The following is a 16,367-nucleotide window of genomic DNA, read 5'->3' as shown; positions in this document are numbered from 1 at the left end:
GGACCTGAGTGAAGTCCTAGGGGACCTGGTCAGGCCTGCGTCCAGAATGTGTTCACCCCCTGGTCTGGCTGCCATTGGCTAATTTGGCAACCGGACCAATCCAACTGTTCCCCTGGCAGGCGGGAGAGACTGTTGCATCTCCTGATGGCTGAGGACCTGGCAGGGAGGCAGTTGGATGGTGCCGTGGTGCAACTGAAAAGCGGTAAACAGAATTTAGGAACATGGGAGAATGATTTCTTTCCTAATTGATTCTACGTCTTTTATCAAAGTGCCCTATGTGTGGCATATGGATCTGTTGTTGATAAGGGACTTCTGTGAGAACTGCATAAAGATGAGCTGCTTACACCTTGTTCGAAAAGGTCTTAAGTATGCTCATTATGTTTAGGGTGTCTTTTCCATCTTTCATCTGTAGATGACAGAATTCAAATCCAGATTTTGCTTTCCCTTTTCATGTTTTAACAAAGAATGCTTACTTAGGTTTTCCCATTTATCAGGTATTGTCTAAACGTGTGATTTATTTTACCACGCTGAAATATTTTATTTATATATAATTCAATATTTACAATAAAAGCATGTACATGGCACCATCAGCTTACATTTATGCAGGCCAAAGGCTTGGGATTTTGAAATAATATATTGCTTGCAGAAATTTATTTAAAATCTGTCTAAATAGGAGAAAATTGGATCTTTGTTATCTGTTTTCTGAGGCAAGATTATTTCTAAATCCCCAACTAGGAACAGATAATAAACCTAGGAGAACCCCCAAGGTGAAAACATAGATGAACTGTTTCTTTACTCAGGAGAGAACAGAAGAGAAAATTGTTTAAAATTTACCCTTTTCTCACCACAAAAGATTGCCTTATAACAAAGGTATAAATAATCCAGTTTTGTGAAGCATGGATGCTAAGCTTTTCTCTGATGTCAGCTTCTATAAAATCACTTTAAAAATCTGTCAGAAACATAATCAGAAATGCCCTTTGATCTAGTTTGCTGCTTCACGCCTGTTCCCATTCCATATAAAAATGCACTAGGTGCAATAAGTGTAAAACATAAAGGACCATATCTCAGAATAATTGCTGAGAGCTTACAATTCCCTTTTATACCTTTCAAAATCAGCCTAGCACCTTTTCTGATTCCCCCCTAATTACAAGAGACAAATAATGCTAGCACCTTCTATGTAATGCTAAATGGTAGTGCTGGCAACAGCACTGATGAAGTTACTAGCCTCCTAAACTTTTCCTCAATCAAAATTATAATTGCTGCCTTATGGATAAGACCAAAGAAATAACCATTTTGTTCTGATCCCCCCATACTACTGTCTTAAATATATTGTAATTAATTTTTATTTACTTTTTGTTACTCTAAAAAAAAATCCACCCCCCCCCTTTGCTGTCCGCACCACCATTCCCCAACATAATTCATGTAACCCCCTATAGTGACCTCTTTTGGTGGGGCAGAGTCTGCTAGACCTGTCTTTTATTTATATACATTTTTAAAGGTTTTTATTTATTGTGTTTGTTGTAATTAGGTTTTTTAAAATGTGCTTATAGAGCAACTTCATTATGATCATGATGATAGCAGCTTATGTTACCATTTATCAGGGTTGCTCTTATGCTAAAGAGAAGGAAAGAACAGGTGGGTGGGGTTTTGAGTTCAGTCTTACTTCTATGTTGGTTTCATATTTTGGTTAGTATGCAGGGATTAAACTATTGCATGCCAAGACCCCATGACCCTGCAGTTTCCAGGAAGAAAATAACCAGACAAGACCAGCATATAGTATTTGGAGTCTCAACTTTTATTGGTTACAGATGTGAATGGTTTGGGTAGAGCCATGTTATACCACTCCAGCCCGCCTGATGGGAGCACATCTAAAAGTAAACCCAACGGGGGGGGGGCTATGACCTACATCAAACAGGAGTAACCCCGAGGTGTCCCTCCCTGTTTAAGGAGTGCCTCCATCTGGGCATCAGACAGAAGTAACTTCTCCTGGATCCTTTTAATAGGGTACCCTTACCCAAGAAGGGGCAGGCAGAGGCTGCAACCTCCCCTCCAGCCAAGATGAAGACCTACCCAATGCCTAACGTCACAAAGTTGTGACGATTGCTATGAGGTAGGCAAAAACCAAATGGCCAAGTGGAAAAAAAATCCTGCCCAGCGCCAAATTTAGCTGCCAACAATGTCCATATTGAGGTCGTAGTGTAAGCAAAAACCAATTTAGAGGGAGGGATATCTGGCGAAACAAGGTGGTTGAAGAGGAGAGTCGAGGTGGGTGGCAATTTATCCCCCTGGGAGCGGGCCCAAGCATCACTCATTGGCCAGTTGGGCCCACTTCCGGGGGAACATCCACATGTTAGCCGCTGACATTGGCCAATCACCACTGGTTGGCTGGCTTCACAGCTAGTTGCCTGATCACTGGTGTGACCAAGGCCTGGTTGTGATACCACCCACCTTAGAGGAATGTGCTCTTAAAGTTCAGTGCTGTGGCGTAGTTAGACTCCAAGCTTTTCTGATATTGAAAGACAAAGTCCTTGAAATGTGACGCTGGCTTTATTAGAGAGCCAGTGCAGTGTAGACTCCATGCTGTAGATAGAGGACAGTGGTGGACCTTAGGGTCTCAGATTTCAACATCGCCTTGCATGATGCCAAAACGCTCACCTCTTGCCTTCCACTTTACCTCACAGTTGTGGTGCTCCCTGCAGCACCCCTTCTGTGCCCACAATTTAAATAATTAGCCAAGTAAGCAATCCCTTTGTCAGTTTATTTCCCTGACCATGAGTTCTGTTGGATTTTTATCTGTTCTTGCAGCCATTCCTTTCTTACTAGCTTTGCTTGAACTGTTTTTTCTGAGCAAGATTTCTCAGTGGGTAAAGCTTATAGATGTAGTGCAAGAAATGGGATCCTCTTTAGGGAGGGTCCTGGTTGAGCTCGGGACCCTGAGACACCCCGCACCAGGTTAGGATTCCTGGGTGTGTTACAGCCCTCTCCATTGGCCCTCCTCGATTGTACCAGGCCTTTTGGGCCAATCGTGGCAAGCTGCGCGATCGTTGGGGGCTATAAAAGCAGCAACCTTATGCAGCCGAACACCCACCCTCCCGTCCCTTTGTGTAGGTTGTGCTGCTTTGGCCTTGCTTTGGACATTGGTTGGTCGCCTGTTTTGGAATGGGGACCGGGTAGGAATTTTTCTGTTTGGCAAATTGGCAGTAGCCACTTGGTTTTCGCCTACCCCCCCCCTAACAATTGTCACAACTTTGTAAGGTTTGGTGGTTAGGTAATTGGCTTATTGAAATTTGTGGGAGGGGAGGTGCGGCCATCACCTGCCCCTCCAGGAATAGGGTATTCCGGTAAAGGAATCTGGGGGTCCTGGATCTCATCTGAAGTCCGCTTGAGGGGTTGGGGCCATGCCAGGACCACAGGAACCCCGGGGTGATCTTCGGTTGATCTTCATTAATGTTGCTCCCTCGTTTGGTGTTTACCCTTCAGACTACCAGCCAGAGAGGCAGGAGTCAGTTATAGTCTGTTGCCAATGCTAATACCACTGTAATCAATAAAGCTGTGGCCTAAATTTTGCCCATTAACTTAAAACAAAATTATGTGTCAGTGTGCAGTTATTTTGGGGAAGGGATTGGGGGCCTCGAGGCGCAAACATTTGTGCCAGTTACAGGCTGATGAGCATGATGCTGTGCATATTGGCAGCACAGTGCTGTGGCAGCCAGTAAGTGAGGTTTAAAGCACAACAGTGGCTTCTTGATGCTTTTGTTTTTAAAAAATCTGCCAAAACACTAGAAGAAGCAACATAAATATTATGGCAATATTATTTTAATTAATAAGAATTAGAAGCAAAATTAGGTTCTGTTAAAACCCAAGAGAATGGGTTTATCTCAATTTCAACTTGTTAATCAGATATATGTCTCAAAACAATACCTGGGGTTCATTTGCAGGAGAACTGACATGAAAAATGATACATAAGCATATGAGGGGAAATCGCTCCTTCAGGTAGATTCAATCAAGAGTGAAATGATATTATGTGCTAACATTTCCCACAGTGGTACAGAGCTAATAGAGCATGGGATATATGGACACAGAAGAAGTCAAGAGAGACAGAGAAATGATATGTGTATTTCCCACAACTTTAATGAAAAATTTAACTCCCTTTGTAAAGTTAAGTGTTTTCCTCTATGCAAATTGTTACATTTTGTAGATTATAATGTTAGCAATGGTATGTTTGTGCAACCTTGGAAATTAAAAATGCATACAAGTAAACAAGACGTGTACATGCTTCCCCTCAATACATGCTACACTATTTGAGTAGCTTACATTAAAGTATATAAAAACCTTTATGGACTGATGCTGAGAATACATTTTGGAATGTATTCCTTAAAGTATAACCAGAAATGTTTGTAGGTGTGTTTGGTAAACTGTTATGATCAAAGTATCACGACTATGTATAACACTCATATTTTTAAACATTAATGATACTTTAACTATTATTAGGCTTTGACATCAACCCCCCAATGAACTTGTTTAAATTTATTTAAACAATTTATTTAGTTTCTTTAGTTTATTTAAACAATTTATTTAGTTCAAGTTCCCTATCCATGGACTGATTCACCCTTAATTGTTTTATTATCCGTCAGAAGTGTCATTTTTATCTTCTTATTTTCTTAATATCTTCTCTCAGCTAGCAGAATCTATCATGACATCTGATTTCCAACGGGTAAGCTGCTGTCAACCTGACCCCATTAGTTGACATTTTACCATATGCTCACAAATAGTGTGAACATTACCCTTTTCCTTTCTAGTCTCCTTCTGCTCTGTGTTTGTGTTTGACTAGATAGTGCTGAAGGTGACTTCTGAGATTAATCAGTCTGATGCTACTGACAATCACATATAATGCTTAAAGAGATAAGGTTCATCAGTATGTAAGGAGGGGTGGAATAAATAGATTCCTAGTAACCTTTTTAGAACTATATAATTATATAAAAGAGATCAGGCTCACTTTAATGGAGTACACTGGATTGCGGAGAATCTGGCTTGCTAGAAAACATAGATTTATTTCAGTGATTTATCCACAATATTTCCTGTAATTAACGTCGGCATCTTTAGATGCTCCAGCTTAAATATTTGCAAGTGCAAATAATTTGTGTAATTCCATAGCTCCTGTTTCTGCAAATCCTTACCTATTTCCTCATATGGACTTTGTGGAATATCCTTTTTTTTTTACAGGAAATATAAAATTTCTCCAACCAGGGATACATTATAGTGGCATATTGTTGCCATCACAAAAATCACACAGTTCCTTACCTGCCTTTCCACTCTCTGATGTTTTTCAAGTGAGTTCATTCTTCATTAGGCATATAGGAAACAGTTTTCAGTTTGAGTCCTCCGTCAAGTTGCTTTGGCTTAAGCCTTATGCTTTTAATTTTACACTGAAAAACGTCTCATTTGTTCTTCCTATTAAACTGCCCCGTAACAATTTTATTGGCATTTGGATAAATTATCTCACTCTTATGGTGCATCTCCATTGCTTTTATACCCAGATAAATGTGTCCTGCATACATTGGGATTGTGATATCCTGTGTATTATCTCCCTCAGATCAAGGGGAGATGCCTTGCTCTGCATTCTGTTTTTCTTGTGATATTGAAAGAGAAACAGAGTAAGTTCTGTGTTCTGGAATTCCAGATATGTGAAGCCACTTCCTTGCTTTTCTGTTGCTAGGTAAAAACATGGAGGATAGGGCTATGAATGGCTAGTAGTGACTGTGTATTACCTTCAGTATTAGGAGTGGTATACCTCTGAATACTAGTCACTGTGGTACCTGAGTGGGAAGATCATGCTGTGGAGATCATGTGCTGCATTCCGGCTTCCATAAGCATCTTATCCACTGTGAGAACAGGATGCTGAACTTTGGTTTGATCCAGCAGGGCTCTTACGTTCATTCAAAATTGCTGTAATAAGATTGGTGCATCTGCTGACAATTTTATCATTGCTGTTTTTATATATTATTTGTGTAGGATTTGAAAACTTTACTAGCCCATTTAAGAAGTATTTTTGTGGAAAGGTGGACAATTTCTGAAATTAACCCCCAGAGGTTGTGGTGGAAGCAGTTCATATCTAATAACTGCAGACCACATATGCCAAGGATTTCATTCCAAACTAGTTGCACATTTCTGCCCATTTATTTAAAAAATATGTGTACGGCACAATTCATTCAAACAGATCCCAGGCAGTGTTAAATGGGCATGAATAAATCTGTCATGCCAAATACAACGAAACAAAACAAAGCAATAAAACATTAACGTTCATGATAAATTAGCAAAATAAGAGGCAGCAGTAGAACTTTAAAACTATAATGCATGACTACTTAAACACCTTAGCAAATAAAAAAAAAATTCAGCATGCTGCACAATATGATTATAATGTCAGCACATTCCACAGTAGGTGTAACATCACATGCCCTCTCTTTTGTAGCTATTATTTAATAAATAATAAAAATAATACCGTACCTGTAGGAAGGTACAATCCACAACCAATAAATGTTGTGGGAGCAGTCATGCAGTCTGAAAGGCAGGTGGAAAAGGCACCTTCTTTGCCCTACCATCACCATGTCTTCAGTTCAAAAGCTCTGAATCAAGACACAGGGAGCTGCCATGCTATGTATCAAGCAACTGCACAGTTCTTTCTCTCTGCAGTCATCAATATCAACATAGAAGATAGGTCATTTAACGGTCAGTCTGCTTAGTTTTCACTAAGCATGTAACTTCTGGTTACATAAGTTTAAGAGTTCTCCAGCACATCTAGAAGTCCAGCAGCCAGCCAGTGTCCATGAGGTGATAACATGTGACATGGTGGCCTCTTGATTCTGCAGCCTGTCACATACATTTGCACAGAAGCAGAGGGCTTTCTCAATCTATCTGAGACAGAGGTAATATCATGATCTACTTACCATTGTAAAAGCACCCACAAGGTTCTTTCTGCTTAATAGAATCTCATCGTTCCACAGCATCAACCCCCATTTGAATTCCAAAAATGAACTGTTCTCTGAAGTGACGCTTTGGATGCACATCCCCATCAAAACCACCTACAGGCAGCCTGGTTGTCATATTAGAATAATAAGTCTGCTTCCTCGCATGGCTTCCAAGTGCCCACTTTTTATTGGAAGACAGTAAACTTGGCTGCTTCGGAATTATGTAATATGAAAGATGATATTTCAGATAGATAGCTTATAGGGCCTGAAGATGCTGTTATGTGGATACAGCTGTAAATCAGTATTTTTTTTCCTTGTAAGAATTAACTGAAGCTTAGAGAGGAAAAGTGTTTCCTGTTACTATTTTTGTTTTACAGAGCCATATTCGTTTAGTACTGCTGCTGGATAACTAATTGCTCCATTTTTTCCAATTTTGTTAAAGGATATAGTTTCTATTTATAATGATTTCCTGGAGGGAGAATTGTATCTAATGAAATGGAACTTTGTGCTGACTAAAACAAAATGTTTCTTATGAAAAAGAAACTTAATGGCTTGAAATCAGTAAAATACTGTATTTTGTAATTTAATTCTGAAATAATTTGCATATGTAAATGAAGATTCTTTCCTCTCAAACACATTTTGCTCAGTGCAAAGAAAACAAAAACAAACAATCTAGTTAACAGTTTAACCATGCATTTTTTTGTTATGCAGGTGCAATGTAGTAGGTGTGGTATATCTACATTTCCTTATATTGTTTAGATGTAATCTAAAGATTTAATTGTAGTCTTTACAAATGCATACATATAATGTACCAGCTTTACATAATCAGCCAGCATATCAGAATACTAATAACCTCTACTTCCTTGCTGAAAAATTCTGTACACTGATGCAACTTTAAACAATTTTCAATAAGTTATCATTCCAATCAGTTTTTATTTTATATTGGAATGCAGTTTAGTACTTTCTTCAAGCACCTTTAAATTAGATATTTGTTATGTAAAATAACACTAATGGACCACTATTAATAACTTATACAGTAGAAGTGGCAGTCAGTAGGCTTATGAACTGCTGGAACCTGCCCTCTCCCTCTTGGTGGTGCCTAAGTGACTAAACTTTGGATAGATGCAGAACTACAAGTCTGGTGGGGTATGGGATGATGGAAAAGAAGTCCCAGCTTGTGCACCATATGCTGAAGACAGCTGTGATGAGTAGCAAGTGGGGTGGAAGATAGTCTTCATCAGTTTACTCTCAAATTAACAGATATATGTTGTTTTTATCTGATGGCATCAGTGGTAAAATGAGATTTTGTCAGGACCTGTCAGCTCCTAGAGCCTGAATCAGATGGGATCTCATTGGAAAAGAAAGGGATCCTCCTGTGGGAAACAAGGAGTTGGTTGCTCCTCTCACCTTTGGCTTCTGTAGATGATATATTTTAAAAAAATAAATGAATACAGAAAATTGAAGACTAACGAAGTAACTGTGCTGCGTTATAGAATTCTAGTTTATCCTTTGCTTATATGTCAGCTTGCCGAACAACTTTGTAGATTGCATTGGCCAACAACCACTTAGTCTTTTATTTCAACAAATAACTAAAGGCAATTCAGATAAGTCCAGTATTCCATATCTACAAGTCCAGTTATTTTTGGAATTATTCACATTCTTTTTCCCTTAGCTGATTCACATTATTCACATTCAGTTGCTGACTTCAGCAATTTGTTCCATATCTCAACCACACTTTTGGGTAAAGAAGCTATAAAAGTTAGGAACCTGAAAATTAGATTTCCCTTGAACAGTCACTAACCACAAATATAGAAAATGTCTTAAAAGTCAGGGGCATTAGTTTTACATTTTAAAAAAAAATGTTTGCTGTTGGTTCATATCATTTCACCTGGCATTTGGAAAAACTAGTTTACTTGAATGCAAAGGTTATGAAAGTGACAGTGACCAGGACGGAAGGAAGAAGGAAGAAAAGGAAAGATATTCCTTCAAAATGAATTTTAAAGATTGGGTACAACTTCTACTCTAACAGTGTTTGAATAGACAATGATGATAACTCTACTATTTCTAGTATACTCTATAGTTGTAAAGAAATCAATATTTGAACACCATAGCATCTATTTTAAGGGGGGAAAGCAATGCCCCTGTTGGATACCTTAGTAATGAGTCCATAAAACCAATCAGCTTATCCTTCTCTTCTAATTCTTAGGAGCGATAGAGAAGGAATCCATTGTGAACAAACCTTTACACAGAATTCGACAGCTCTAACCTGACTGAATTTGGCCATCATCATGGCTAATTTTTATGGTGCATTGTGCCCAGCTGTTTTTCATCACATTCTCATTTAAGAACTGATTGCTTTGCTGCTATGCTTAGTGCTCACCAAAGTTTTGGTTTCAAGTGATTGGCCATTTTGCTAACGTACTTGGTACTGGGCTGTTGTGTATCCTTCCTTGTTCTGTGGAATTGGCTTAATCCCAGAACATTTTGCTCAATAAGTCAGGACATTGACACACACATATACATTATAATTATCTATTGTATTTATATATGGGTATTTCGGGCCACAGCACTGCAAGCCGGTGGTTACTGGGGGAGGGATTTGGTATACTGTAAGAGAGACATGACACCCTACCTGGGCTTGAAATAGTCACAACTTTTGTTGATTACAAATATAAATAGATTTGGCATAGGCATTGCCTATGTATACTGAATCAGCTAGCCTGATAACTCCATTAGTGTTGATCCTGGTGAAAGGATTCCTCACACTGACACAGATCTAATGCAGAAATACCACCAGGACACCATTCAGGGATGTTCTATGGCCTACCTTAGTCTCCTTCCTGGGGTAAAGGTAAAGGTAAAGGGACCCCTGACCATTAGGTCCAGTCGTGACCGACTCTGGGGTTGCGGTGCTCATCTTGCTTTATTGGCTGAGGGAGCCAGCGTACAGCTTCCGGGTCATGCTGGCCTTCCTGGGGTACCTGAGTTTTATCCTGGATTTGGGGGGTGCGGCACCCCCATTCCCCCCAGCTTTAGACTAAGGATCCAACCCAATGCCTTTTCCTGCTACATGAGCCCACCCCCTCCCAGCCGGCTTGCTGCCAAACTATTCACATCTGCAATCTCGTAGGCCCCAGTAAATGTTCATCAGCCAAGCCTCACTGCCTGCAGGCAACAGGGGTAGATCATAAGGCCAACACAAGTTCATTTTGACAGCGGTGATGGCAGGATGGCAAATAATCTACCCATTCAACCGAACCAGGATACTGTCTGAAATATTGACCTGTTCACCTTCTTTCAAGCAAGATTGATGCACTTCAACTCCAGTATGCCTCACCACTTCTGCCCAAAGTTGTGACAATTGCTGTGAGGAAGACAAAACTCCCAAACAGGTCCAATACGTCCACAGGCAATTTTCTCCCTGGCCCCGAATACGGCAACCAAATAATTCCACAGTAAGGCCATACATGAGCCCGCTTACCTCCAGGCTGCCACAGCATACATGTGGGATTATTACTTTCCTGACTGTGCTGTCTGCTGGAAGTACACCTGGCTTTTATGCCCGGCTGGCAGACCCCACAGAATTCTGGCCCTGCCAGGTCCAGAGTATCACCCACCAAGCCCTAATTGGCCTGATCAAATTTTAAATTTTGGTGAGCAATCCCACCAGCCCCCCACAGCTGGCCAATGCCAAAGCTGACGTCAACTGTGGCTCATTGCCTCGACCCCCTCATTCCCCAGCAGCTATGCCAGGCCACAATCACCACCGCTGTCTGAGTTACAGTATGCAGCCTTTTTGTTTAAATGAGAGGATTTGAGTTTTGCTAGTGATTGTGAATTGGTTTGCCACCAAAACTCACAGAAGTGACTACTGTCGATGACACTGTTGTGGTCCATTAGTTCTAGGAAACTGGTTATGCATATGTATATAAACATGGTGTAACTATAAATATTTATTTGTGCTTTTATGCATATGTTTTGAAGATAAATATGGCATATATATAAATACATATTTATGCTTTTAGGCAACACTACAAGACTTGGAACAAAGGCGCCCTCAGCTGGAAGAGTTAATAACAGCAGCACAGAATTTGAAAAATAAAACTAGCAATCAAGAGGCTCGAACAGTCATTACTGATCGAAGTAAGTAGTGGATTTTCTATGCCTATTATTTTACGTCTGTAAGAATACTAGGCTGTATCCAAAAAATTAAAGTGAGCTTAAGGCCATTCACACAACAGGGCTTTCCTGACCTCTCTTCTGTACTGCAGTACTCATTACCCCTGAAAACCCTCTTCTGGGAATTAGTGGATCCTCAGAAAAGACCTAGGTTTGCTGATCAGAAGGTCAGTGGTTCGAATCCCCGCGACGGGGTGAGCTCCCGTTGTTCGGTCCCTGCTCCTGCCGACCTAGCTGTTCGAAAGCACATCAAAGTGCAAGTAGATAAATAGGTGGGAAGGCAAACGGCATTTCCGTGTGCTGCTCTGGTTCACCAGAAGCGGCTTAGACATGCTGGCCACATGACCCGGAAGCTGTCTGCGGACAAACGCTGGCTCCCTCGGCCAGTAAACCGAGATGAGCACCGCAACCCCAGAGTCGTTCATGACTGGACTTAACGGTCAGGGGTCCCTTTACCTTTACCTTTACAGTGAGTGGAGAAAATCAGACAAAGAGCCAATGTGGTGTAGTGGTTAAGAGCGGTAGTCTCGTAGTCTGGGAAACCGGGTTCGCGTCTCTGCTCCTCCACATGCAGCTGCTGGGTGACCTTGGGCCAGTCACCCTTCTTTGAAGTCTCTCAGCCCCACTCACCTCACAGAGTGTTTGTTGTGGGGGAGGAAGGGAAAGGAGAATGTTAGCCGCTTTGAGACTCCTTAAAGGGAGTGAAAGGCGGGATATCAAATCCAAACTACTCCTCCTCCTCCTCCTCCTCCTCCTCCTCCTCCTCCTCTTCTTCTTCTTCTTCTTCTTCTTCTTCTTCTTCTTCTTCTTCTTCTTGTGCAAGCAGACATCCACTCACACAAGTTATTTTACCTAAATTTCAGCTAGGCCCCCATACCACAGTCCAAGTATCTCCTGAAAGTCCTCTTACCCCAGGAGAGGATTTTGGGGGCAAAATCTGCCTAACTCTGGATGTTTATATATCATATGTGTCTGTGAATCCCTATACCCATGTTTAATAAAATATATTGCAATTATGCATTCTAGTATTACTGATTACTCTTCCACATGCCAAACTTTTCTCATCCTTGCCATAACTACATCAAGTTGTTAACCTTAAAGAAGGTTGGTGGTTTAAGCCCACCCAGGGATGGCTGTGGGCAGGATTCTGCATTGCAGGGGGTTTGACTAAATGACACTTGGGGTCCCTTCCAAATCTACAATTATATATGGCTCTCTGAATAGGTAATCGGTGCTGGCTTCTGCTATCTGTATTAATATGGCTGAGCATGCTGCACCTGTAGTTTGAAGTCAACACAGCTTGATTCCAGACTACAGCTGCCAGCTGCTGAGAGATTCATAAGATTCACTTCTTGTCATTCAATAGTTCTGGAAGCTGCTTTGATTCCTTTCCCCTTGGGCTGCTTTTCTGACCAAAATCACTCCCAACAGCTTTACTGTCCATGAAGTAAGAAGGTCCCCATACTTTTTTTACCAGAGGACAGAAAGGAGGTTTGTGGGTGGAGCATTTTGATTAACAAACTAACATAGGAGAAGTCATTGGCCTCTGTTCAGTCATACACACAGCTGCATTTTCTTTCTTTCTTTTTTAAGACTAGGAAACTTCTCACACATCTGTGAGTCTCTCAACTATGTTCTTAGTTCTATGCTTGGTGCTATTACAGCACTGAAAATTATGCAACTTATTTAAAAGAGCATATTAAATAGAAATTAAGTTACGCTGTTTTGTTGATTTTCTTGTAGTTAATATACTATCATCAAAAAGGGTGTGTTTTCAAAAGAATTTAATGGCTGCATTTTATTTAGAATTGAAAATCCATACTGCTGTAACTTTCTGCCACTCAGATTTAATGAAATATTCTCCAAGTATGTGATTGTTGGAGGCCTTAGCTGATGTAAGTTCTTCTGGAGTTAGCTATTATTCTTTGCCAGGCATTGATTTCAAATCAGCACTCACAAGAGTAATCAGTCTACTTGAGAAGCATAATGAAATCATATGATAACCATGTGAGTGTGACATTTTTAAAGGAAAGGGCTACTACATTTATCTAAATGATGCTATAATTTAGATTTGTGGGTTATTTTTCTTAATATGTTGCAAAGGTTGTCAATGGAACTATTTATTAAACATGGAAAACAAATTAAATAAATACACATTATTCACCAGAACTGCATTCCCTATATGAGAGTGGTTGATCTCAGTCACAAAGTTCTAATGTACAAAATAAATCTTAGCAAACTGATATGATCTTCTACTCTTTTTGATAAGGTCTGTTTAGCTAGACCATTGCACATATTTGCGAAAAGCATAAGCTGTGTAATTTCTTTCAGTTATGGTTTCCCATAAGACCCCTGCACATATGTGAAGTTGTGTAAAGTGGGGAGCACCCGCTAAACACTCCTTCAACACCCTCTGTGTCTCTCTTCAATTCATACCAAAAATACTGTATCCAAAAATACTCAACTAGAATTGAAGCTCTGAGACCAGCAGGAGGCTGGAGGACATACAGGAAACTGGCTGCTGTGCTACAGAATACACCAGCTGCTAGCTGAGGAGGCTGAGCAGCATAAACAAAGCCACACTGCGCCTCTGATCTCTTTGGGGCTTCCTCCGCCCTCATTGACGTCCTCTTCAGGCTTCGGGGAGGGTCTCCTCATGACCCACGAGGATTCTCCAGCTTTCTCCCACCATTTCTGGGTTTGAATTTAATTATGTCCCAGCACTACATACATATGCAGTTGCAGGCAAGTCAGTCACACATAAGTGGGCAGGGAGGGGGGCTCCTGTACTATGATTTTCTGCTCTTGATTTATTTGTATTTGTTAACCTTTTCGGTTCTGCAGTGCCTTTAAAACTAGATTATTTCTTTAAATATATCCATTCTCTAACACCAATTTATTTTTCCATTTTTCAGACCCTTTGAGTCTTTGCATTCTTCTGAATCTTTGTTGCGTGTTAAATATGTACAAATTATTTTGTTTTACATCTTTGTGCCTTTTCTCTTATTGCTCCATATTTATGGAGTTCATTGGGTGGTATTCAACAAAGGTTTACTTTGATTAGATCCATTGAAATTAATGAACATGATTTAGTTGGGTCCATTAATTTCATTAGACCTGCTGTGAGTAAAATTTAGTTGAATACCATCCAGTGTTAGTGTATATTTGGTTAATTATGTTTATGCTTATGTGAACTAGCAGGTGATCGCTAGCTGGGCCACATCCCATACCTACTTTAATAACTTTTTACACAAAACTCTGTAGTTTTCATCCAAATAGACCTAGCAATATATTACCAGCTAAAAAGAGCTTTGGCTCAAGTACACTGCAAAACATTTTAGGCTGTGTCTCAATCCAGAGCAATATAGCAATAAAATACTTTTATTGAAAAACTTGCTGTCTGACAGCTTTATAGCAAAATCTTCAACCTATCATTCACTTACACAAAAGGATATATGAAACCACCACTGTGAATTACAGCATTGCTGTTGATCATGGTATCTTAATGAAATAAGCATCACCACTGTCACAGTGCTATCCATATCTCTTTTTCACAGGTTTTGACAATTGAACTCCAGAAAATATTTAAATGCAAACATATATAACCAAAGAAACAAAGGAAACTTGGACTTTATAGCTTTCACAGAACTTTAGACTATTGATGTAGTAATTCTGAGAAATCTCCAATTCATGTTGGATTTGATTTAATGTGTGTGTGTGTGTGTGTGTGTGTGTGTGTGTAAGACTATATACGTATAAACTGGAAAGACTATACAGACTTTCAAATAAATGTGTTACACATAATCTGCAAATAATTACAATTATTCATGTTCAGTTGTCCTTCATAGGAAATATTGTCATTCTGATTTGATTGCTCTAATTGATTACTTACATAATGCTTTATGCTAAAAAGCCTCAAAGCAGTTTATGATATATATAATACAGTAAAAAATTAAAAATGAAGTCATATTAAAACAGGATATAATATTATTAAAAATGCACACTAAAACCTGGATTGAGTAACTATAACAACAGTATCATTCAAGCTGCACGTAAGTCCAGTTAACTAAAAGCATTTATAACTACCACTGAAATGTAAGTAAAGTTGGTGCTAGGCCTGGGACATTCCAAAGATGTTGGGGTATTATGGAAAAGGACTATTCTCTGCTCAACACTCTCTGTACTTCTGGGTAGGTTCATATGGGAAGAGGGTGATCCTTTAGGTATTGGGGTCCAGACCCATATAAGGCTTTAAATGTCAAAACCAGAAATAAGTCTGGAAACTAATGGTAGGCCAACGCAGACAAGCCAGAACTGGTGTTGTATGTTCACATCTTGACTGTTGCATTCTGTACTGACTGGAGTTTATGAACCATTTTCAAAGGCAGGCCCACAATTTACAGTAATCCAGGCTAGAGGTTATCAGAGCTGCTTATGGCCTACTGCAAGATCTGAAATGACCAACAACATAACCTACCACTGATCAGCCAAGCAGCAGGAAGAAGCAGTGGGAGTCCAGACCCCTTTTAACAAATCTCAGCTGTTACCAGGTCTGTTACACTCCACAGGGGGAATTCCAGGGAGAGGGAAAATGTACACCGTTTCTCTCCTTGATACACGCACACTGGTGCTGGACCATGGAGTCCGTCATCATGGGTACGTAAGCAGGGGATGGAAGTTTATCCAGCTAAAGAAGAGTTACCCAATAGGGAAATGAGTGTGTGAAGTATCTCTGATCCTATACAAAATCCCGCCACTGAATGCACATTTCCCAAGGCTTGTTGGAGATTGTGCATAATGGCTGGAGAATATACAAATTCAGCTGAGATATGCACATTCACTTACATCTGGGATTAGGGGAAATTGCTTTCCAGATCAGAGGGTTATCCTAGCATCTCTTTCTATTGGAGAAATTAAATACTGTCAGCACAATGAGCATGATAAATTCTAAAGTCACTGCTTTATGATAAACTCTACTGTCACATTGTTACTGATAATGTAGCCACTGTCACAGATATGTTATCTCAAACAGTGCTTTCTTTATCTCATTCCAGCCTTCTTCCCATTAAGTGATGATCTGAGTTAAGAAATGCATCACAATTATATGTGATTAAACTTCATAATAGCCATAGTTTATCAAGCAGTAAAAATTATGTAACTGTAAATATGAAATTGCTCTCAAGATAGCAATATGAACACACACATATACACTGTATATTAATG

The 16,367-nt window shown here is 39.9% G+C and overlaps 1 protein-coding gene across 23 annotated transcripts in view; it reads left to right on the top strand.

Moving 5' to 3' along the window:
- Positions 1-16,367, top strand: part of DMD (dystrophin) — a 1,010,042-nt gene that overhangs the window by 725,640 nt on the left and 268,035 nt on the right. For all 23 annotated transcript variants that reach the window (XM_083498284.1, XM_083498278.1, XM_083498289.1 and 20 more), the window contains one exon: positions 10,991-11,108. In XM_083498284.1, the coding sequence (XP_083354410.1) occupies positions 10,991-11,108 (118 nt within the window). The remainder of the gene's footprint in view (positions 1-10,990; positions 11,109-16,367) is intronic.

Source organism: Podarcis liolepis, assembly GCF_965112155.1.
Source record: "Podarcis liolepis genome assembly, chromosome: 4".
NCBI classification, from domain to species: Eukaryota; Metazoa; Chordata; class Lepidosauria; order Squamata; family Lacertidae; genus Podarcis; species Podarcis liolepis.
Note: the sequence above shows the minus strand (reverse complement) of the source record. Positions and strands in the feature narration are given on the sequence as shown.